General features: G+C 46.2%; 1 protein-coding gene across 12 annotated transcripts in view; it reads right to left on the bottom strand.

Annotated features, from left to right (window-relative positions):
- Nucleotides 1–25,991, bottom strand: part of PTPRS (protein tyrosine phosphatase receptor type S) — a 540,344-nt gene that overhangs the window by 420,373 nt on the left and 93,980 nt on the right. For all 12 annotated transcript variants that reach the window (XM_082243959.1, XM_082243967.1, XM_082243958.1 and 9 more), the window contains exon 4: nucleotides 9,191–9,379. In XM_082243959.1, the coding sequence (XP_082100085.1) occupies nucleotides 9,191–9,379 (189 nt within the window). The remainder of the gene's footprint in view (nucleotides 1–9,190; nucleotides 9,380–25,991) is intronic.

Here is a 25,991-nt window from a genome sequence, read left to right on the forward strand (position 1 = left end):
GAGGCTCGACGACCAGTTGCATGATGTCCGCGTACCAAGACCGGTGCGGCCAGTCTGGGGCCACTAGAATTACCAACCTCGGTTCCAAGACCAACCTGTGAAGGAACCTGGACAACTGAATCGGGGGGAAGGCATAAATCAGGCGATACCGATTCCAAGGCACCACCAGCACGTCCAAGGCGTCTGCCAGAGGATAGCGTGTTCTTTGCACGAACCTTCCCATCTTGTTGTTTAGACGAGATGCAAACAGATCCACGTCCGTGGATCCCCATCGCGCACACAGCATCTGAAACTTCTCCGGGTGTAGGGACTATTCCCCCTGTTCCAGGGTCTGACGGCTCAGATAGTCGGCCTGCCAGTTCTCCACACCTGGAATGTGAACTGTCGAAATCGCCGAGACCTGCGTCTTGGCCCAAGACAGAATCTCGGCCACTTCCTTGGCCACCCGAGCACTCCTGGTGCCCCCTTGGTGATTGATGTATGCCACCGCAGTTGCGTTGTCCGTCTGCACACGCACAAGGCGGCCCCGAAGCCGATCCGACCAACCGAGCAAACATAGTCTGATTGCTCTCATTTCCAAGACATTGATCGGTAGAGAGGATTCCTCCTCCGACCAAGTGCCCTGGGCAGACAAATTGCCCAGAACGCCACCCCAGCCCGACAGGCTGGCGTCCGTGGTGATCACCGTCCATAACAACGGCCGGAAGGATTTCCCTTCTGTCAGAGCCGGAGACTGGAGTCACCACAGAAGATCCGCTCTGATTTGGTGGCTCAAAGATATCCTCCTGTCCAAGGACTGAGGATGCCTGTCCCACCTGGCCAGAATTTACGCTTGCAGAGATTGTGTGTGGAACTGTGCAAATGGTACCGCCTCGAAGGCTGACACCATCAATCCCAGGGACCGCATTCAGGTTCTGAGCGATGAGGATTTGTTGTCCCTGAGGGACCTGACCTCGTTCTGTAGAGTCCGGAGTTTGTCCTCCGGCAGGAAGACTTTCGCCTGGGCAGAGTCCAGAACCATCCCCAGGTAAGGGAGGCGAACAGAAGGAGACAATGTCGACTTCTGAAAATTGATGGTCCACCCGAACTCCTGCTCCTGGAGCATCTGAACATCTGGTTGACAGATCATGCAACAGAGTTGGACTGGAGCTCGACCTTAACAGGAGATCGTCCAGATATCCAAGGATTGCTATCCCCTGCGCCCGCTACAGGGCCATGACAGGAGCCAATACTTCGGTAAACACCCTTGGAGCCGAAGCGAGACCGAAAGGCAACGTCACAAACTGATAGTGCTCCTCCGCGATTGCGAATCAGAGGTACATCTGATGACCTTCGTAAATGGGGATGTGTAAATACGCATTCTTGAGGTCGATGGAAGCCAGGAAATCTCCCGGGCTCAGGGAGGCCACCACCAATCGGAGGGATTCCATGCAGAACTTTTGAACCCGCACAAAGCGGTTCAGAAACTTTAAGTCCAGAATTGGACGCACCTTGCCCTCCTTTCTGGGCACCATGAAAAGATTTAGGTAGAAACCCCGAAACCTGTCCCGATGTGGCACTGGGACTATCACCCCCTGGGCGAGCAGATCCTGAACCGCCCGTTGAAGATCGCGGAAACTATCTGGGGTCAAATGAAGATTTGAGGGAAAGAATCTGTCTGCTGGGCGCGATCGAAATTCGATCTTGTACCCTGACCGAATGAGTTCCTGAACCCATCTGTCCTGAATCTTGGCCAGCCAAGGTCCGGGAAAACAGCGCAGACATCCCCCCACCCCGGAAACGGGTAAGGGCGCCCCTTCGGGTCAAGGCGGACTGGGCCGCCGTGCCAGTGTGGGCAGCTTTAGGCTTGCCTGCCCAAGGCTTCTTCTGGCCACCAGAGGCCTTGAAGGATTTGCCCTTATCTTGTGCCTTGAAGGCATGAAAGGACCCCTGGTTAGGTTTAAAGGAAGGGCCCCGCTTTCCGCAGAAAGACTTGCCCCTGGACACATGGGGCAGCAGCGTGCTTTTACCCCCAGTGACCCCCTTAACCAATTCGTCCAGTGAGTCCCCAAAAAGGCGATTCCCTGCATAAGGGATGTCAGACACCGTCTTCTTGGAAGTCTGGTCGGCCGACCAGCTTTTCAACCACACGATGCGACGGATCGTCACTGCGACCGCAGATAAGCGGGAGTCTAAAGGGGCCTCATCCAAGGCCGCGTCACACAGGTATAAAACAGCCTGAATAATTTGGTCCACCATCTCCAGAGTAGCCGGAGGGGCGGAATCAGCCACAAGGGTGCGTCTTAGCACCTTAGTCCACTCCACCACAGCCTGAGAGACCATTACGGGTCCCGAAACACCGGAGAATCCTCCGCGGGCATCAGAGTGGCTTTATTTAACCTGAATACCGTGTGGTCCACCTTAGGGGCCACAGTCCAGCGCGAATCCGTCGGAGACGCAAAGGGATTACTGTAATGAAACCGCTTAGGTACCACAAAATTGCGCTTTAAATTGCGCCATTGTTCGTTCACGGTTTCGTGAAACTCAGCGGGACAGGGAAACACCTGAACCGACTTCTGGGTTCTGCGGGTCCCAAAGGAAGACCGCTTACCCGGCGGGTGGGGCTAATCCTCCCCCTCCTCCTCCTCCCCATCTGACTGAGAGGACTGAGACCCCTCAGGGGGTACACTGTCCGTGGCAACCATATCTAGCTCCGAATCAGAAGATTGAGAAAGCCTGGGCCTTTTCTTAGAAGCCCGCTCAGACATCAACAGATCCACTTTTGACGCTTAAGTCGCGAGTGCAGCAGTAAGTGAGATTATTGCAGAGGATTCAGGAGTACCTGAACCCTCCACCAGAGCTGGGGGGAATTTGGCATCCTGGGACTCCATAAAACACACTTAGAAATTTTATGGCGCTGGCCCTTTAAATTGGCGATAGCGGCGGTTCTCACCGCAATGTACCGCAATGAGTGACTAGCCTGTGCTACTAAGCACTGAAGGATATAACTGCCAGCAGAGATAGAAACCCGGAAAAATAGCAGAAAAGCCACCCAGAAGTGTATCTATACAAAACCACGCTGCCAGCTCGATCCGAGTGCTTGGAGAGAGGAAATTATGTCACGCCACTAGAGGCCAAACATAGGTTTGAGCCACAAGAAAATGGTTGCCAATGTAAGTCAATGGGAGAGGCTCCGAGAAAATGGCCGCCGAGCACATGGGGAAACACATTGCCCACACTAAAGATGGCGCCCGAAAGGGCGCCAAGCATTACAGAGGAGATGGCTGCTGCCCTTACATGAGGCCAAACAGCCTGCCCACACCTGAAATGGCAGCCCCGCGATTTTACACCGCTGCAGCCCCCAACATGTCTGTACCCCCAAAACGTAGCACAAGCACCACAAAGGACACATGGACCCCCAACACCGAGGCAGGATCGCTATAGCGCCCCCGCAGGGACCATGAGGGACACACGGGAACCATACAGACAGACATGAGGGGGATAACACAGACTCCAAATAGACTGCCATCCCCATAACAGAGGCCCCACATACACCCCCCGACAGAAAATGCCATAGACAGAGGGGTAGCATGGTACTCACCAATCCAGCGAAAACGTGGGTGCCACTCTGTGATGGAAAGCCTCCCACTCTGGGTGGGGGTGCCGTCAGCCGAACAGGACGCTAGCAACACGCTGCGTACCGCAGTAGAGACATCCTAGCGAAGTAGCCACTCCGCAGGCTTTGTCCCTGAGGACAGGGACAGGTCATTTGCGAGGCCAGGGCGTACGCATAGCCTGCTAACGCTCGGTGGCAGGCTGGGATTCCGTAAGGCTCTAGTACAACCAGTGCGATTCCCAGCTCCGCAAACGCTGTAGTCTTCCGAAGTCTGACTAACTAAGCGCAGGAACAAATAAAAAGCTATCAGTGTAAAGAAAAATCACTTGGCAGAAATAAAAATTAAGAAGCAGAAGAAAAGGCTGAGACTGCAGCCCCAGCCAAGGGAAGTCTGCCTACTCCTAACTAGGCAAAAGACAAACTGAATTGGGAATGCTGCTAGCAGGGGGGTATTGGACCAGAGGGACAGCCCCCTATAGGTGTGTCTATGCTAAGTTTTTGTTAATGTTTCTAACAAAATCTTCTGCCTAGCGTACTCCTGTGGATAAGACCAATACCCAGTAGTGAAGACTGTATGAGTGGGCGGCGACTGTCAGAGGACGTAAGAGAAAGGCCTATTTCTCTCAAATATTGTTCACAGATCTGTCTAAATCTGTGTTAGTGAGCACTTCTCCTTTCCTGAGATAATCCATCCACCTCACAGGTGTGGCATATCAAGATGCTGATTAGACAGCATGATTATTGCACAGGTGTACCTTAGGCTGGCCACAATAAAAAAAAAAAGGACACTCTAAGGCCCCTTTCACACTTGCGGACCGTTCAAATACACCTGTCACTTTTTCAGGCGGATCTGAACGGATGTCCCATGCATCTCTACAGGGCATCGGATGTCAGCGAAGACATGTCCGCTGACATCCGATCCGATCCTGTCCGTGAAATCCGGATGGAAAGCCTATTTTCCATCCGTCTGGCGGATCGGATCGGAATCGACAGGCGGTCTGTTCTCATCCGATTCCCCCATAGAGGAGAGTGGGGACCTGACAGCTTAGTCTCCGCACACAGCGCAAAGACAGAGCTGCCATCCACCTGCTCAGCGGGGAATTGGCGGATCGATCCCCCGCTGAGAAAAACAGAGTCCGCCGACGGACTCCAAGTGTGAAAGGGGCCTAAAATGTGCAGTTTTATCACACAACACAATGCCACAGATGTGGCAAGTTTTGAGGGAGCATGGAATTGGCATGCTGACTGCAGGAATGTCCACCAGAGCTGTTGCCTGTGAATTGAATGTTCATTGCTCTACCATAAGCCGTCTCCAAAGGCGTTTCAGAGAATTCGGCAGTACATCCAACCAGCCTCACAACCGCAGACCACATGTAACCACACCAGCCCAAGACCTCCACATCCAACATCTTCACCTCCAAGATCGTCTGAGACCAGCCACCCGGACAACTGCTGCAACAATCGGTTTGCATAACCAAAGAATTTGTGCACAAACTGTCAGAAACCGTCTCAAGGAAAATCATCTGCATGCCCGTTGTCCTCATCGGGGTCTCCACCTGACTGCAGTTCGTCGTCATAACCGACTTGAGTGGGCAAATGCTCACATTCAATGGTGTCTGGCACTTTGGAGAGGTGTTCTCTTCATGGATGAATCCTGGTTTTCACAGATGGCAGACAGCATGTATGGCATTGTGTTGGTGAGCGGTTTGTTGATGTTCAAGTTGTGGATCAAGTGGCCCATGGTGGTGGTGGGGTTATAGTATGGGCAGGCGTATGTTATGGACAACGAATACAGGTGCATTTTATTGATGGCATTTTGAATGCATAGAGATACCGTGACGAGATCCTGAGGCCCATTGTTGTGCCATTCATCCACGACCATCACCTCATGTTGCAGTGTGATAATGCACGGCCCCATGTTGCAAGGATCTGTAAACAATTCCTAGAAGCTGAAAACATCCCATTTCTTGCATGGCCAGCATACTCACCGGACATGTCACCCATTGAGCATGTTTATGATGCTCTGGATCAGCGTATAAGACAGCGTGTTCTAGGTCCTGCCAATATCCAACAACTTCGCACAGCCACTGAAGAGGAGTAGACCAACATTCCACAGGCCACAATCAACAACTTGATCAACTCTATGCGAAGGAGATGTGTTGCACTGCGTGAGGCAAATGGTGGTCACACCAGATACTGATTGGATTTCGGACCCCCCCTCCCGGACCCCCCCAAAAGGTACACCTGTGCAAAATTCATGCTGTCTAATCAGCATCTTGATATGCCGCACCTGTGAGGTGGATGGGTTATCACAGGAAAGGAGAAGTGCTCACTAAAGGTCCTTTCACGCTCCGATCAGATCCGCCTGTCAGTTTTTTGAGGCGGACCTGATTGGATCCTCCATGCATCCCTATGAGGCAGTGGACGTCAGCAGAGACATCTCCGCTGACACCTGCTGCTATCCGATTCCAATCTTGTCCGTGAAATCCGGACGGAGGGAACCCCTATTTTCCATCTATCCAGCGGATCGGATGGGATGAGAACGGACAGGCGGTCCATTCTCATCAGGTTCCCCCATAGAGGACAGTGGGGATCTGACAGCTCCCTCTCTGCACACAGAGTAGAGACGGAGCTGTCACCTGCCTGCTCAGCAGGGGTCGGTAGATTGATCCCCGCTGAGCAGAGAACGGACCTCGCCGGACGGCGCATCATGTGATAGGACCCTAACACAGATTTAGACAGATTTGTGAACAATATTTGAGAGAAATAGGCCTTTTGTGTACATAGAAAAAGTCTAACGCTGGATACACACTATCCAACTTTTGTGGTTAGATTTCCTTCAGATTTACCTTTTCTATGTAGTGCAGGGGCCTGCCTGATTGCATACACATTGAAAGTGTTTAGGTTTGACCTCATATTATATGGTTTTGGTAAGTTTAAAGGAAAAAGTCTTCAGAAAATCTTATAGTGTGTATGGCCCATTAGATCTTTGAGTTCAGCTCATGAAAAATGGCGGCAAAAACAAAAGTGTTGCGTTTATAATTTTGTTCAGTGTAGTATGGGTTACTCATGTCATGAGTGTGGGTGTGAGTCACTCATGTCATGAGTGACTACTTTCCTGTGATGAAACTTAGTTATTCAACAGCTGCAGCAAACAGGGTTTGATTTACTAAAACTGGAAAGTGCAAAATCTGGTGCAGTTCTGCATGGTAGCCAATTAGCTTCTAACTTCAGCTTGTTCAATTCAACCTTGACAAAAAAAAACTGGAAGCTGATTGGCTTTTGTGCAAAGCTACACCAAATTTTGCACTCTCCAGTCTTATGAAATAAACCCCACACTGCCTGCTCATTGTGGGCATAGACTCTATATTTTGCAAATAAATTAAAATACAATCTATCTATCTATCTATCTATCTATCTATCTATCTATCTATCTATCTATCTATCTATCTATCTATCTATCTATCTATCTATCTATCTATCTATCTATCTATCTATCTATCTATCTATCTATCTATCTATCTATCTATCTATCTATCTATCTAGTGCTCAGCATACATGAGTACACCCCTTTTGAAAAGTAAGATTTAAATCAATATCTCAATGAACACTAAAACAATTTCCAAAATTTTGAAAAAACTGAGTTTTATAGAACATTTGTTTAGCTCATTACATGAAAGTAAGGTAAATAATATAACTTAGATTAGAAAATCTTCCGTTTCACTCAAATTAGTTGATGTAAAAATGAATACAACCCACAACAAAAACTACTACATCTAGTATTTTGTATGACTCCATGATTTGTAAGGACATCACCAAGTCTTCTAGGCATGGAATGAACAAGTTGCCGACTTACCGCAACATCTATCTTTTTCTATTCTTCAATAACAACCTCTTTTTTTTTTAGAGCCTGGATGCTGGATGGAGAGTGATGCTCAACTTGTCTCTTTAGAATTCCCCATAGGTGTTTGATTGGGTTCAGACCAGGAGACATACATGGCCACTGAATCACTCTCACCCTGTTCTTCTTCAGAAATGCAACAGTAGCCTTAGATGTGTGTTTAGGATCGTTGCCATGTTGGAAACGTGCATGACGACCAAGTGCACAGAGTGATGGTAGCAGCTTTTCTTTCAATATAGAGCAGTACATCTGTGAACTCATGATATCATTAATGAAATGCAGCTCCCTGACACCAGTAGCACTCATGCAGCCCCACAGAAGGACACCGCCACCACGTTCCACTGTAGAAACCTTGCATTTTTCTTTGTACTCCTCACCTTTGCGACGCCATACAGTTTTGCAGCCATCAGTTCCAAAAAAGTCCTAGTAGTCTTCTTTTTCAGCATGGTCCCTGGCAAGTTCTAGGTGGGCTTTTTTGTGCATGGGCATTAGGGAGAGGCTTCCTTCTTGGATGATACCCATGCATGCCATTCCTCTATAGCGTACATTGTACCGTGTCACGGGAAACAATCACCCCAGTTTGGCTTTCTACTTTTTTAACTAACTGCAGTGTACTTGCATGGCGATTTTTTTCAACCCTTTTCATTAGAAGACGTTCCCATTGAGGTGTTAACTTCCTTGGACGGCCTGGATGTCTCTGTGAGATGGTTGCATCTTTGTTTATTTTTTGTATCACTTTTGCTACAGTATTCTAAAGAAATTATTTTCTTTCTGAGGCCTTGTGACATTTCTCTTCCATGTTGTGTCATTGCTGACAGCATGAAAGGGTTTTTTTTTTTATAATCAACTGTCTGCTGGACACCTGTTTAATGAATGATTAGACTAGGGGTGAATTCATTTTTGCAGCATGGTCTTGAATGAATTTGTTAGGAAAAATATTAATTGTGTGTGGAAATTAACAAATCTTGGCTGCAATCAATGACCCACATTTGTGGGAGTATTTTGCAGTATAGTGTCCCATAGAAAATGTTGATTCCGAAAGGAAAGTAAAGGTTTTCTGACAAATCTGTTGGGGTGTACTCATTTTATGCTGAGCACTATATATATATATATATATATACACACACACACAGTATATATATATATATATATATATATATATACTGTATGTATGTATATATATATATATATAGACATTCTCTATTTGGAATCAGTAAACCCGGAGTATTTAACAGTGTCCACTTACATTGCTCCAACATGGTTGTACTAGGATGTGAGATATATATATATATATATATATATATATATATATATATATAACACGAGGGGACCTCAAAAAGTTTCTGCACTTTTATATTTTGGCTGAAACTGGTGTGGGTGGGAGGAGTAGTTATTGGCTGTGTCCAAGGGTGTCATGTGACTAGTCTGCCTTGCAAGCCGGCTGACCTTGCAGTTTGGTATAAGAGTTGTCATGCTGTGGTGAAGATAGCTGCGAAACAAAAAAAGTGTGGAAACTTTTTGAAGAACCCGTGTGTGTGTGTGTGTGTGTATATATTTATATATATATATATATATATATATATATATTCACACACACATACACAAACATATGCACATGCCTGAGACAAGAGTGTTTGTGTACAGCCATTTAGACATCTGAATTTTGCCCCCATTAACTCGGTTTCCTCCCTTACCTGATCTTAGTTGTTTGATTCTTCCATTACTGGCTGCAGGATCTACCGGAAGGAAGTCTTTAAACCAGGTGATTTCAGGATCTGGATTTCCACTAGCAGCACACAACATAGTAGCTGTTCTTGTACGTTCTACAACCTTAAGCTGGGGGCCCATATCAATATTAGGAAAGCCAGGAGGAAGCTGATCCTCTGCACACAAAAATCATTAAGCAGACAACACAAAAACTCATCAAAGTTAGATCATTCAATGCCAGAAAGAAGAAAATATAAATTTAGGTTCAACAAATACATGAATGCATCATGTGTAAAAATTAAATATAATCTGCTTATACTTTTGACTTTCCTGTTTTTATTCCTCCCTTTGTCAACATACTAAAGACAATTTTAACTAAAACCTGTTTTATTCCAAACTTTATTTTAGACCAAGGAACATCCTTATTGGATCCCTGTGTGCTTCTGTATGCAATGCAGGCAGACCAGGGCTTGTGAAGAGGTTAGCAAGGTGCTGAAAATATCACAGCAACCTTCAGCCCTGATGCAAGCAGTGGACTTACTCATTGGAGGAGTAGGAATAGTGCAAATATGAAAATGCCTTGATGGAAAGATGTGTGTGGAGAAGTGGGAATTCCACCTCAGACTGTATTTGCATGCACACTCCCCTAGGTAACACCCACACATGATGCCGAGCTTCCATGGTTAAAAGAATTGAAATCCAATTAATGAGAGGTGCAGGCCAGGGACAGTAAAGTTGGGGAGAAAAAGACTAAATGCTAGACTTCCTCCAGCCAGCAAATGAGGTAGACTATATTATTTGCTAAGGCATACACACAGTAAGAAGTTCACAGTATGCAGTGCAATCAAAGAAAGCAATTTCCCTACAAGAGAGGAGCTTGTACAACTGTGCAAAACTGAAGGCAAGGCTGGAGCTCAGCTTTAAGCCTGGTCAAACATAGATCTGATCTTTTGATGCAACAACAGATAAATATATTTTGGAAAAAATATGGAAGTCAGAGACTAATGGGTTATAGTGCAGCCTACAAGAGAATCTGGACACTGGCAAAAAAACAAAAACAAGTAGTGACCAGCAGGGTATAACCCCTCCCACTCTCAGCATGCATACGTTTTGTAGCAAGGCAGTAGTAGGATCATTAAAACAGAGGGGTGGGAACTGTGCCATCAACAAATTTATGAAAAAGATTTTATGGTAAGTACAAAATCCTAATGTTTCTTGTTCATTGGTGGCCACAAGATTCAAAGAAAATTGGGATGTTCAAATGTAGTCCAACTTAGGGATGGGGAACAGTTAACAAAAAAAAAAAAAACGAACAGGACCACACAACATCAGAACTTGGGGCTACGTAAGCTAGCAAATGAAAGTCAGAATTGGTGGAGCAGAAAGCTGGCTTCTGTCTATGGGATCACCGGGAATGACAAAGTCTTTCTAATAGTAGTAGCAGGGGCTGCAAGGTAGACACGCACAGCACAAACTATGTCCAGACAAAAGAAATCTCCTGATGTACTGAAGCCTGGTAGAGGGATGGAAGCACAGTGTCCTGGTTGAGGTGAAGGGCCAAAACCAACTTAGGAGGGAAGGAGGCTCTAGGAATTAAAAACTGCCTTGTGTTTGTGTACGACCAGAAAGGGTTCTTTACACAACAAACCCACCAGCTCAGACACATGCCTAGCAGAGGGAATATGTCCAATGTGATGCTCAACATGATGGCCGGTGAGTGTTTCTTCTGCCTTTAGCAGCCTTACATGCTTTAAAGGAAGTAGGCCTACCAGCACTTGAGTAGGTGGAGTAGGAGCATGAGCCGGACTTATGCTCCTAACACCCAGTAGGTTCAAAGGGTGGTTTCTGAAGTGCTGAATGAACCAAATTCAAATCCCAAGGAATGGCACAGGGAGCCATAGGACACCCTGCATTATGGTCCTAATCAAAGAAGGAGGTTAGCGGCCTCTGAAACAAGAAGGCAAGCAGGAACATCTATCCCCTGATCGTAGTACAGTAGATAAAAACAAAGGCACTACCAGTATAAGCTGGTATATAAAGAACAAATAAATCAGATCCCTAAATAAACCAGGGTAAACAACAGCTTAGGCAGCCAATCTCTACAGTGTCACCACATACAAAAAATAGTGATAAATAATAAAAATAAGAGATCGGCTCTAAGGCATAGAAAAAAAAAAAAAAAAAAAACAATGTGAGAATATAAGAAATACATAAAATATTCAAATCAATGTGAACAAAATAAGATGAATATAAAGAGTCTAAGAGTGCATATCATGCAAATTAAGCACAGTGATGGACTAATCCCAACGTGAAATACAACAACAGTAATTAGAATAGAAATCACTAAAACATATCGCTGTTATCTAAAAAATAGGTATACTTAAAAGGTCCTTAAATTTGATGAATCAAAATGGTGAAAAAAATATGAATGAAAATAAAAAAAAACGTGAATAATACTGTCCGATGATAAGGGTGTCACCAGTGTAGAATCCCAACAAACACTATCTACCATAGAGTGCAATGGCTGCTCACCTTACATCAGGAGAAATAACGGAATTTTTGTAAAATCTTACCGTAAAATTCCTTTCTCTGAGTCCTCCAACAGTCGCCGCCCATTCACACAGTCTTCACTAATGGGGTATTGCTTCCTCTCAACAGGAGTTACTAGGCATAAGACTTGTAAAAGAACAATTCATCTACATAGTCACACCCATGGGGGCTGTCCTTCCAGTCCAATACCCCCCTGCAATAGCCATCCCAATTCAGTTTGGTCGCAAGCAGTCATAGTGTATAAAAAACCCCCAAAAGAGGGGCGGGGGCGGCGACTTTCGGAGGACTCAGAGAAAGGAATTTTACCGTAAGATTTTACAAAAATTCAGTTTTCTCTTACGTCCTCCGACAGTCGCCGCCCATTCACACAGTCTTCACTAATGGGGATGTCCCAAAGCAGTGTAGACATGAGGGGTGGGCAACGCAACCGCCAGAAAAGCAACGCAGTACCCACATCAGAGAAAGGAACCTTACATGCACAGAAAGCTAACCTTCTGGGTAACAAAAAAGGGCTCAACATGAGCAACAACCCAGGAAAACAAATAACCAAGGGGAAAAACAACCCCAACAGCCAGGGACCCGTACAAAACCAGGGTTCCCTATGGCACTGCCGCACAAAGAACTTTACGGCCAAAGGAGGCATCAGCTGATGCCAGAACATCAATTTTATAGAGTTTGGAAAAAGGTGTGCACCGACGACCAAGTCGCAGCCTTGCACACTTGGGCCACCGAAGCCTGATGCCGGAAGACCCAGAATGCACTCACCAACCTGGTAGAGTGCGCATTGACAGGGAAGGGAAGAACCCGTTCCCGCAACGAATAGGCCTGTACAATGGTCTGTCTGATCCATTTGGCAATGGTTGCCACAGACGCAGCCATACCCTTCCGAGAACCCTCAGGAAGTACAAAGAGAGAATCCAATTTCCGAAAGGATTCAGTCGATGACAGGTAAACCCTGATCGCCCTGACAACATCCAAAGAATGCAAGGCAACCTCCTTTGGATGCTTAGGGTTCGCACAAAGCGAAGGTAAAACAATGTCCTCATTGAGGTGAAAATCCGAAACCACCTTTGGCAGAAAGGACGGATTAGGTCGCAAGACCACCTTATCCCTATGAACCACCAGGTAAGGGGAACGGCAGGATAACGCCACCAACTCCGACACTCTGCGAGCAGAAGTAATCGCTACCGGGAATGCAACCTTCTTAGATAGCATAGGTAACGAAATTTCCCTGATGTTTTCAAACGGGGAACGCTGCAACACAGACAGAACCAAGTTCAAGTCCCATGGAGGTAAGGGCTCCCTTCTAGGAGGGACCAAGTGACGCACACCTTGGATAAAGGTGCGAATCAAGGAATGAGACGCCTCAGGTGCAGATACCTGGCCCTTAATCGTGGCCAACGCAAGGCACTGGTCCACACCAGACTGTAGGAAAGCTAACACTCTCGCCACCGAGTATGAACGAGGAGAGAAACCCCTGAACTCACACCAGGCAAAATAAGCTTTCCATGTATGGTAATAAATCTTACCAGAAGAGGCTTTTCTAGCCTTAAACAAAGTAGGAATAACCTCTGAGGAGAGACCCCTGTCTCTCAGGACCTGGCTCTCAACAGCCATGCCGTTAAAGCCAGTGACTGTAAAGCAGGATGGACGATCGGTCCCTGAGACAGAAGATCTTCCCGCATTGGCAGCCGCCACGGAGGCTCTACCGCCAGGTGAACGATGTCCGCGTACCAGGACCGGAGAGGCCAGTACGGCGCTACCAGAATCACCAGTGATTGTTCCGAGGCCAACCTGCGAAGGAACCTGGACAACAACTGAATCGGAGGAAAGGCATAAATCAGACGATACTGATGCCAAGGCACCACCAACGCGTCCGAGGCGTCTGCCAGAGAATCGCGCGTTCTTGCCATGAACCTTTCCACCTTGTGGTTTAGCCGAGATGCGAACAGATCCACATCCAGGGATCCCCACTTCGCGCACAGCATTTGAAATACCTCCGGGTGCAGGGACCATTCCCCCTGGTCCAGGGTCTGGCAGCTCAGATAATCCGCCTGCCAATTCTCCACACCAGTAATGTGCACTGCCGATATCGCCGGGACATGAGTCTCAGCCCAAGACAGAATACTGTTCACTTCCTGGTCCGCCCGGGCACTCCTGGTGCCCCCTTGGTGGTTGATGTACGCCACGGCAGTGGCATTGTCCGTCTGCACCCTTACAGGGCGGCCCTGAAGCACAGCCTGATCGCTCTCAATTCCAGAATGTTTATCGGGAGGGAGGATTCCTCCTCCGACCACATGCCCTGGGCAGACAGGTTGCCCAGAACGCCACCCCAGCCCGACAGGCTGCCATCCGTGGTTAATACCGTCCACAGAATTGGACGGAAGGATTTTCCGTCCGAAACCGCCGGGGACTGAAGCCACCACAAGAGATCCATTCTGGTTTGGCGACTCAGAGACATTCTCAGATCCAAGGACTGAGGTAGTCTGTCCCACCTGGCCAGGATCTCCGCTTGGAGAGATCGCGTGTGAAACTGTGCAAATGGTATCGCCTCGAAGGCTGACACCATCAACCCCAGGGCCCGCATGCAGGTCCTGAGTGACGAAGATTTGTTGTCCTTAAAGGAACTGACCTCGTTCTGTAGGGTCCGGAGCTTGTCCTCCGGTAAGAACACCTTTGCTTGAGCAGAGTCCAGAACCATTCCCAGATACGGGAGACGAACCGAAGGCGACAAGGTTGACTTCTGAATGTTGATTGTCCAACCGAACTCCTGAAGCGTCTGGACCGTAGTGGACAGATCGCACAGCAGGCTCTGACTGGCACTCGATCTTAACAGGAGATCGTCCAGATATCCCAAGACCGCAATGCCCTGTGCCCCCAACAGGCCCAGAACAGGCGCTAACACTTTGGTAAAGACCCCTGGAGCCGAAGCGAGACCGAAAGGTAACGCTACAAACTGGTAATGTTCCTCCGTGATAGCGGATCGGAGGTATCTCTGATAACCCTCGAAAATGGGGATGTGTAGATACGCATCCTTCAGGTCTATAGAGGCCAGGAACTCCCCCGGATTCAGGGAGGCCACCACCGAGCAGAGTGATTCCATGCGGAATTTTCGAACACGCACGAAGCGGTTTAGCGTGCTTTTAAGTCCAGAATCGGACGCACTTTGCCCTCCTTTCTGGGTACAGTGAACAGATTTGAATAAAAACCCCGAAACCCGTCCCGATGAGGCCAACCGGGACGACAACCCCCTGGGCGAGAAGATCCTGCACCGCCTGATGTAGGTCCTGTAACCGCCCTGGGGTCAAATGAAGATTTGAGGGAAAGAATCTGTTTCCCGGCCGTAAAAGAAATTCGATCTTGTACCCTGACCGAATGATTTCCTGAAGCCACCTGTCCGTGATTCGGAGCAGCCAAGGTTGGAGGAAACCGCGCAAACATGCCCCCACCCCTGAAAAAATTTCCCTTAGGGTTCTGGGGCAGCAAAGTGCTCTTACCCCCCGTGACTCCTTTAACCAATTCATCCAGGGATTCCCCAAAAAGGCGAGACCCCGCATAGGAGAAATCAGCCACCGTCTTCCTGGATTTCTGGTCAGCCGACCAGCTTTTTAACCAGATTAAGCGACGGTTAATCACAGCGACACTGGACAGGCGTATCGCCAAAGGGGCCTCATTCAGAGCCGCATCGCACAAATACATGACCCCTCGATAAATCTGATCCACCATCTCCACTGTAGTGGGAGGGGCAGAGTCAGCCACGAGGGTGCGTTTGAGCACCTTGGTCCAATCCGCCACAGCCTGAGCCACCATCACAGAGGCGAAAATAGGCTTGCGCATGGAACCCGCCACCATGTAGGAATGTCGGGCAAGAGATTCCAGCCTCCTATCAGTAGGGTCCCTAAACACCGGGGAGTCCTCGGTGGGGACCAGGGTAGCTTTGTTCAATCTGGCCACCATGTGATCCACTTGAGGAGGCACACACCAGCGCGCAGCCGTAGTGGCCGCAAAAGGGTAGAGAAGTTGAGAAGAGAAGTTGAAGGCACCACGAAGGTGTGTTTCAAGTTACGCCATAGCTCATTCACCTTATGGTGAAACTCTGCGGGGCAAGGAAAAACCTGCACCGTCTTGCGGGTTCTGTGTGTACCAAAAGAGGACACAGCGCCCGGAGGAGTGGGGCTCATTCTCCAAATGTAGTGTTTCCTTTACTGCTAGGATCAACTCATCCATAGCTGCGCGTTCCTCGGGCGACCCAGGGGGGGAGTCATCCACCCCTGCGACCTCTGCCTCCCCCTCAGACTCTTGCGGGTCCTGAGAAGAGCGAGACCCCGAAAGGGCCACGCTACCTATAGCAACCATGTCACACTCAAAATCAGAAGAAAAGGAAATCCTAGGCCTTTTCCTAGCAGCACGTTCAGACATCAGCACATCCGTTTTTGACACCAAAGTTGCCACAACAGCCACCAAATTAGTCTGGTTAGAGGATTCAGAGGATCATGAATCCCCCACCAAAGCTGGAGGGAATTTGCTGTCCTGGGATTCCATAACAGAAATGAAAAGTTTTTAAAACTGGCCCTTTAAGAGCGCCGCGGACCCCGCAGCGCACCGCTATAGAGACTGTGAGACTCAGACCCCCCGCAGGGACAAAACTGACCAGGAAGATTGCACAAAGTAGGACAGGAAAAGAACAGCAGGACAGAACCCCACAGTGTGTTACCAGCTCCTTCGGTCGGCTCTGTGAGAAGGAAGGAAGTGATGTCAACGCTGGAGGCTGAACTTAGGCTGCAGGCCCAGGGAAAATGGCTGCCTATTGAAACTAATGGGAGGCTTTGGCAAGATGGCCGTCGACATGTGCTCTGAAACAATCGCTCTTTGTGCTTATAGTCCATTAAGTGTGCAGTGACCACTGGGCTCCAATACCGCGAGATTACATTCCAAACCTCAGGAACTAGAAGGAGGCTTGGGTGGGAAATTATCGCACGAGATTACGGCAAAGGGCGGAAGTATTGTACACTACAGACACGGAAAAACAAGACTAAATATGGCACTGACCTATCCTGGGAGAAACAAATTTATAAACTTCTTAAACACAGTAAGGAACATGCGATTTAGGCTAAATGATATAGTATAATGTGTTAGAAGAATTTGATATAATGGTCTAATTGAAAAGCAGCATAGGTGGGGGAGAGTTTACTTCTTCTTTAATGCGTATCCATAAATAGCAATCTTAACAAAGGGATAGCTCCATGGCAAGTAGTAATCAGCTCATGAAAAGAAAAATTGATAACTCCATAATGTAGTATATAGAATTAGATTTATTAAAAAACATAGAGAACTTACATATTAGTTCACAAATGCAGGTACTGGTAATCCCAGTTAAGACCGAGGGGTTCCCAGGATAGACAGCGTGTCAAACACCGAACTTCCGGTCTCAGCCGTAGACTGGAAATAGTGATGTCATCCAGCTCCTCCCACTGTGTTGTGTCAAAAAACATGTGACTTTATCAAGGGTTTTCTATGTTTGTTGTAAGTTCTCTATTTTTTTAAATAAATCTCATTTTATATTCTACACTACGAAGTTATCCATTTGTCTTTTCACCATTTTGATTCACCAAATTTATGGACCTTTTAAATATATCATTTTTTTTAGATAACAGCGATATGTTTTAGTGATTTCTATTCTAATTACTGTTGTTGTATACCACGTTGGGAGTAGTCCATCACTGCGCTTATTTTGCACGATATGCACTCTTAGACTCTTTATATTCATTCTATTTTGTTCACATTGGTTTGAATATTTTATGTATTTCCTATATTCTCACATTGTTTTTTTTTTTTTCTTCTATGTCTTAGCGCCAATCTATTATTTTATTATTTATCATCTGTCCACTGATGTTACTCAGAGCCAAATGTTGATCCAGGCATAATTGTGAAAAGGTCAGGTTTTGCCACACTGAGTATTTTTGGGATGAAATTACTTTCTTCACACCAGGCAACATATGTCTTAAATGTGCAATGGTAGACTGTAGAGTGGACATCCTTGCATTTAGCATTGAAGAAACAGAAGATCTTGGAACAGAAGATCCAGACGATCTGGAAGAGTCATGGGTAAGATAAGGTCAGAGTACCATATCTGCTTGGGACATTCCAGAGCTATGAGCATTACCAAAACACCTTTCCTACTGATCCTGCCAAGCAAACGGAGTTTCATGAAATTAAAGGCATAGATCAGGCTGTACTAAACCCACAGAGCCACCAGAGCATCCACTGTGTCTGGAAAAGGATCTTTGTACCAAAAAAACATTTTTTACATTTTTTTATTGAACCTGGAGATAAGAAGGTTCATATCCAGCATCAGGTCCTGGAACACTTGCAGGTTCCATTCCCCCTAATCCAGACGCTGTTGCCTGACAATTGCCTATGCTTGAAATGTTAGCAGTGGACAATGATATAGAACGAGACGTTCTGCCCAGGACAGAACCCTTTCTATCCCCATGCTGCAGCATGAATTTGCATTTGACCGTGATGGTTGATGTATGTTACTGGCATGGCATTATCTGACTGGATCCCTATTGAATGACCCTTCAGTTACGATGGTCAGTATCACGTGGACAATAAATCACTGACTTCTGAAGGTACAGAATTTAAACAAACCTTTTCAAGGTCTAAACTGTACTCAATACATTGTATGCCAGGACCTGTGCCGAGTGTTCCTTAACAAAAGGTAATCAAGATATTCCACAATTGGGATGCCAAGGGAGCGTAACAAGGCAAGCACAGGGCGTAGAACATTGGTGTATACATAGGTCAAATGACAGAGCTACACACTAGGGGTGGTGACCCACAAGAAGGCAAAGAAACTGAAGATGTGCTGAAAAAAATGGGAACTTACAGGAAAGTGTCCTTGAAAACACTGAGATCCAAGCCGATGCCCCCTTTTGGTTTGGGAACTGTGGAACGTTTGGAATAGAGCCCCAGAATCCTTTGTGCCACAGAACTGGGCAAATTACCTCTTGCTGCACGAGAGCTGCATTGGTTTCATGAAGATCTGCTACTCTGTGCAGTAACACGGGCAGATTGTAAAATATGAATCAGGGAGGGGGCTGAGAGCTCAAACTTGAAGCCCCTGAAAACTACTGGTACCCAGGCATGCTGTCTGCCCAGGTATGCGTAAAGGCTAACAGACATTCCCCCACTTAAAGTGCAGGGGACATCCCTTCATGCTTAAGAAGATCTGTCTGATAATGAGGAGTACTTGAAAACCCAGCTGTTGTTCCTTGACAAGCATGTGCAGTAACTGCTTTTTGCACGCTTTCCCAACATTTCACCAAATATTTCTCCACCTTATTTCAAAGAGACTCTTAGGCCTCTTACACACGATACTTCTGTTTGAGCATCTCCTTTTGGCCTCTTGCACACAATACTCCTGTTTGAGCATCTACTATTTCCAGACTTTTTTTTTTGTATGTATTTGTGCGATTTGCGCGCATTTGTGCGTATTTGCGTGCATTGAGGCTTAAATTACGGACCAAAAATGCAGATTTTTCTATTTTGTTCTTACTGAAGAATACACAGCGCTTGTTTACGCGCCTGTGTGCACAGGCACAATACAATCAATGGGAGTATCGTGTGCAAGAGGCCTTATGGAAAATAAAACAAATAACCACTAATTTGTCCAGACAGTATCTCAGGGCTGTCGGCATGAGCTCTAAATGCTCAACAAAAGCTGGATCATTTCTCATGATTCTAGACTATTCCCCTAATGTTTGACAGACTAGCATCACAGCCAGGGCAGGTAGCAATGATGAGCCTGTCAGAAGTTTTGAAAAGAATGGCCAAACACACCCTAGATGGCAATCATCAGATCTTTATTAAGATGGGAAACTGCCAGATCAACGCAGCAAAAACCCACTTCCTAATTAAATACTCCTCAAATCGGTATAGGGAGGTGGTAACAGGAGTCTCTCACTCTCCATAAAGGATGCCTAGGTGTAAAAGGGACATCAGAAAGGTTTTAGTGGTCTTAGGACCTCTTGGAGATTCAAGACAGGTGACAGCCAAGTATAATCTACAGGTTGTCTCCAAATTTTTTCCTCCCTTGATTTTATAAAAAAACCAAGCAGCACAGCTAGAATGAGCCTCTCCATTCACATTACAGCTGATCCTTTAGATTTGGAGTTTGTTATAATTTCTACTTGTCACTATTTAGCCTGTATTTACACGTATTGGTCTATTGCCTTGTGATCATTTACTCTGTATGTCAACTTGTCTATTTTGGAATATGCCAAAACACAAAGCCTTCTTTATGTTTATGTAATACCTCTCTCTCTCTCTCTCTCTCTCTCTGACTGTATGCTTTTTAAAAATAAAGAATTTGAAAAAAAGAATCTATAGGCTGTCATTCCATTTTTAAGGTAGCATGCACCAATAGGTGCCTAAAAGGTTTTTCTAAACCTGGGAGCTACCTGTGACTCCTCAGGACAACATTCATCAAGGATTCTCAGACTCACCATCAGAAAGAGCCTCTGAAGTAGAAGGCTCAGAGGCCGCAGGCAGATTAGTTATGATTCTGCAGGGGAAGGCAATGAAGAAACACCTAAAGCCTCAGCAATTAAGATCAAATTTTGACTCAAAAATTACTGCATATCTGCAATGAAATCCTAACAGGATAGAACCGAGGAGGGCGCCATTCCTGATGGAGCTGACGAAGGCTCTGAGGAGTGTAGAAATCCAATCAGAGAACAATGGTTCAGACTGTCAGTGTCATATCCTTGTGAAAGATCACTGCAGGCCAACCAAGAACTGTTAGTGGATTATGAGGTATCATGTACAGGGAGACAACATAGCTCAGAACACCAAGCAAATCTCTGAGTACTTATGAACTGAGATTCAGACAGACTGAGGTGACCAGGTTCCTTTAGGCAGTAGCAAGGACTAACCGAGTTTGGACTGCAATTCTCAATTTGGAGCAGCGGCAGGAAGATGCTACCTCAGGTTCAATGGCAGAAACAAGAGTAGGGATTGTGCATGCAACACTCTCGCTGGACCAATGTAACTAAGTAAAAATATCCATACTTGGACTAATTCTTTAATACAGCTGGTTCAGATTTGTAGGCCATTTTTACTATTAGGTATACAGTTGTGCCAATAAGTTTACATAGCTTTTGCAAAATTTGTAAGATGTGGATCATTTTTTGATTGAATGATCAGACCCAAACACATTTATTTTTTGTTGAATGTGACTCAATGAATAATAAAATGGTCCTCTTCAGAAGTTAGCATACCCTTAATTCCTATTATTGTGTATGTCCACTTTAGTATTAATGATGGTTTGCAGTCTTTTATGATAGTTGTGAGTGAAGCGATTTATTTTCTCATGTGGTAAAGCTGTCCATTCTTCATGCCAGAAAGTCCTTCAGGTACTTTAATTGTTTATCTCACATGAACTGCATATCTGAATCGTATCCCGGTCAATCATGTTAAAAAGTGCACACCTTCACAGCTTCCAGGCTGTTGAATTCAAAATTAATCTAAGATTTTCGAATTACATGCTGATTTCATATTGCCATCAATTTTAACTAAAATGTGCCACTGTAGCTTACCCCTCCCCCATTCCAAAACCGCTTCACAGTAGGGGTGGTGTGTTTCCCTTCATATTAATTTTTTCTCATCACTCCAACTGTTCAAGGAGTTTTGAGGCTTTCCTGGGCACTATTTGGTTTATTGTAAGTGGGTTATTTTGTGGCATTGGCGCAGCAAAAATGGCTAACATTTTACAAAACACAGACACAAGAATACATTCCAGGAAACACTTCAGGACCTCACTGGTACCAATTTTCAATATGTGTTATGAAGCCAACAATTATCTAGACTGGTTTATACAATAAAAACGGAAAAATACCCAGCTCCACCAAATGTTAGACATGCATAGACATAAGCATGTCATCACTTGCATGCAGAATCATGTGCAACTTTTGGGTTGTTGTCGGATTGTGCCAATGGCCGATACACTCAGCAAGGGTGTATAAACAGTTGTGGGTGTGTACTTTTTAACAAGTTCAGGAAGGTGAAAGGAAAGACAATGATCTGTAAATATTATGTCTACTGGCTGCATATAAGCTAGGATGAAGGGAGAGTTAGACCCCGTTCACACTGGGGCGAGCCGACTTTACCGGGCGACCTGTGAAGTCGCGGCGCGCAGCTCGCCCCGCGACCTCGGAGCGGCCGGCACGGACTTCATAACATTGAAGTCTATGCAGGTCGCTCCGGGTCGCCCCAAAGAAGCGCCGAACCCTTTTTCTAAGTCGGAGCGACTTGTGTCGCTCCTATTAGAACGGGTCCACAGCTTCTCTATGGCAGGCGACCTACGGCGACCTGTCAGGCGACCAGGTCGCCTGACAGGTCGCCCCAGTGTGAACTGGCTCTAAGTGAGGCTGCTGTGCATTTTTAGCTGAATGGTGACTATGTTTGTAGTGTCCAGATCATCCAAGGAGGGATTGTACATTATCTCTGATGAAACCCCCTTAATAACCAGGTAATTTTTTGCGATTCAGAACTGCGTTACTTTAACTGACAACTGCGTGGCCGTGCAATGCTGTACCCAAATAAAATTGATGTCCTTTTTCCCCCACAAACAGGACTTTATTTTGGTGGTATTTGATTACCTCTGCAATTTTTTGATTATGCGCTATAAACACAAAAATAGTGACGATTTTGAAAAAAAAAGCAGTATTTTTCACTTTCTGCTATATAACATTCCCAATAAAAAAAAATGAAAAATCAAATGTTTTCATTATTTTTGGCCAATTTTTATTTTGCCAAATATTTTTAGTAAAAAAAATCCCAATAAGTGTATTTTGATTTGTTTGTGCAAAAGATATCATGTCTACAAACTAGGGGAAAAATGTATGTCATTTTTATTTATTTATTACTAGTTATTGCGGCGCTCTGGGATTTTTAGTGAGACTGCGACATTGCTGCGGACAGATCAGACCCCTAACTGACATTTTTTGACACTTTTGGGGGACCAGTGACATTACTACAGTAATCGGTGCTAAAAATATGCACTGTTACTGTAATAATGACACTGGCAGGAAAGGGGTTAACACCAGGGGCGATCAAAGGGTTAAATGTGTATCTAGGGGTTGATTCTAACTGTGTGGGGGCCAGACTTGGTGGGTGGAAACAGGGCTCCTGTGTTCCAAAATAACAGGAACACAGAAGCCCTGTTTCAATGAGTGACAGATGAGTGGTGTGCCGTGTTTACAACGGCACACTGCCTTCTGTCCATCCCTGCAGTGATTCACGGGTTTCCCATCGGCCATCGCGGCCGCTGGACCCATTTCTTAGCGGCAGGGCTAGAGAGCGGGCGCAGGAGAGCCAGCCTGCCACATTATATCTGCGGTGGCTAGTCTTTAGGTGGTTAAGTAGGCCCACCCCCTTGCAGCTATAACAGCTTTAACTCTTTTGGGAAGGCTGTCTACAAGGTTTAGGAGTGTGTCTATGGAAATGTTTGACCGTTCGTCCAGAAGGGCATTTGTGAGGTCAGGCACTGATGTTGGACAAGAAAGGGCTGGCTCGCAGTCTCTGCTTTAAGTCATCCCAAAGGTATTCTATCGGGTTAAGGTCAGGACTCTGTGAATGCCAGTCAAGTTCCTCCACCCCAAACTCACTCATCCATGTCTTTATGGACTTTGCTTTGTGTACTGGTCCTTTTGGACAGCCTTTCCAGAAGAGTTGAAGCTGTTATAGCTGCAAAGGGTGGCCCAACTCAATATTGAACCCTACGGACTAAGACTGGGAAGCCCTTAAAAGTCATGTGTGTGTAAAGGCAAGCGTCCCAATACTTTTGGTAATATAGTGTATGTTTGTAATACTTATAGATAAACACCTCATGTAACACCTGAAGAAGTGGATGCAAGCCTACGAAACAGAGAATTGCAACTCCCATTGTCTACCGTATACTGTATGCACAATTATGATGGCACATGAGTATCAGGAAAAAGTCATATTTGTTAGTAATGTAAGTTAGTAATGTAAGCTCTTGAGTTTAGGTGGTGTGGTTGAAGTCCACTTGGGGAGATGAAGAGGTGTTGAGGGCTAGTATCCCTTTAGTTTGCAATTTTACCTGAATAAATAAATAACTGGATTTTTGACTTACCATAAAATACTTTTCTCTTAAGTTCATTGACGGACGCAGTTCTCTCTGATTCATATCAGTAGGGTAATACTGCCCCCTACAGGAGTAGGACACTAGGCAGTAAAAAGTTCTGGCTACGCCTATGGGCAGTCCCGGAGGGTACACCCTCTCTCTTCCTGCAAAGGGATGCCAGTTTTGTATCAAAGCAGTGTCAGTAAAGTAAAACCAACCCAACTCAAAATAGAGGGGCGGGTACTGCGTCCATCAATGAACTTAAGAGAAAAGGATTTTTGCGGTAAGTCAAAAATCCAGTTTTTTCTATCGTTCATTGACGAACGCAGTTCTCTCTGATCCATATCAGTAGGGACGTCCCAAAGCAGTGCCATAAAAGCAGGGGTGGGAACAGCAGAAAAGAACAAGCCCCCAAGGCCAAACATAGCCGACCAGGCAACATAGGACAGATTTTCACTTATTGATTTACATTGGCACATTTGAGAGATTGCATTTAGACCACTTTTTATTATATTTATTTATTTCAATCAATTTATCATTGCCAATTGAATAATTGGACTCACTCAGCACTGAGTCACTTTCTCACAATTTTATCCCACACTGTAAAGAAGGGAAGAGCACGCAGACCTCAGATAATATTGTTTTAATGAAGGACAATACAAAACAATAAGGTTGCACTCACGTTTCGGTCCTTGCAGGACAAGCACATCAGCACATAAAAAGTAGCTTCCAGCTCCTCCTGTCCCTCCGGGGTAACCTCCGGTCTCATCTATCGCAGCAGATGCCGCTTAAGCCCGCTCTCTGTTACTTCCTGCTACCAGCCCCCCCTGCCGGATCACAACATGCCGATGCTAGTGCGCCTGCGCACCCGCCCGCCATCATTCACCGCTGGAAGGGCTGGCCTTAGCCTTGAAGAAATCCAATTTTGAGACCGCACTCAGGATATTATGATGAAATCAAAAGTTTCTTTATTCCTCTTAAAATAAAGTAGACAGACAGTGTGCAAACAGACGTGTCAGGTTGACGCATTTCACGACGCTGTAGGTGCTTACTCATAACCACACGATCATCATGGTCGTGTGGTTATGAGTAAGCGACCTACAGCGTCGTGAAACGCGTCAACCTGACACGTCTGTTTGCACACTGTCTGTCTACTTTATTTTATGAGGAATAAAGAAACTTTTGATTTTATCATAATATCCTGAGCGCGGTCTCAAAATTGGATTTCTTCTATTCTTGGATGACGGATCTGACCTGCACTGGGTTTGGAACGCACACCTGAGCGGCTTTCCCTCTCTTCATTGGCCTTAGCCTTGGCCGAGGCTGTATACAGCGTCAGGCTGTGGAGTGGAGGGATCCAAGGGGATGCACTACCTTCTGCTGGTTGCTACGGACACCGCGTTTCGGAGGCGGAGCCTCCTTCTTCAGGTCCCATAGGTGGGCTCCCCTTGGATCCCTCCACTCCACAGCCCCGCGGTTCTCAATGTCATCCGCCTTGTTCTTGTTAGCCTGAACTTGCCTGGCAGTTTCTCTGGATTCTGTAATCAATGCGGGTACTTGATCCTCCATGTCGCATATGCGACTTTCAGCGGCTGTGGTGCGTTCCCTTATTTTTTGCAAGTCCTGGCGCAAAAGGGCTACCTCCTCCGTGAGACCCCCCAGTCTGTCCTTGACAGTGTTCACTGATGCCGTGCATTTCTGTACTGCTTGAAGAATTTGACCCAGGGTGGGCTGATCCTCCTCCAACATGTCCCCCTTCAGCCCATCCTCTAACTCAGGCTGCACCGGCATCTCCACATCCCCCAGGTCCTGCTAGATGTCCCCGGGTACCTGTGTGTCTGCCAGGGGTGCAGAGTCCGCAGCGCCGGATCCTTCCATCTCACAAAGCTTCTTGGCATAAAGCAGTATGTCGCCGACACTGTCCTTTCCCCCTGTGCGCGCTGTTTTAGGCTTTGTACCTGTGTCCTTCTGCTTGTCAGGACCGTCCTTAGCTTTGCTCCCGCGGGTCATTGCGGCACCCGATCGGGACATGCGAGGTGTCTAAGTGATCCGGGGGATCTTAGCTACCAGGATCCGGTGATCGTAGCACA

This window comes from Pelophylax lessonae (assembly GCF_965119305.1).
Source record: "Pelophylax lessonae genome assembly, chromosome: 1".
In the NCBI taxonomy this organism is placed as follows: Eukaryota; Metazoa; Chordata; class Amphibia; order Anura; family Ranidae; genus Pelophylax; species Pelophylax lessonae.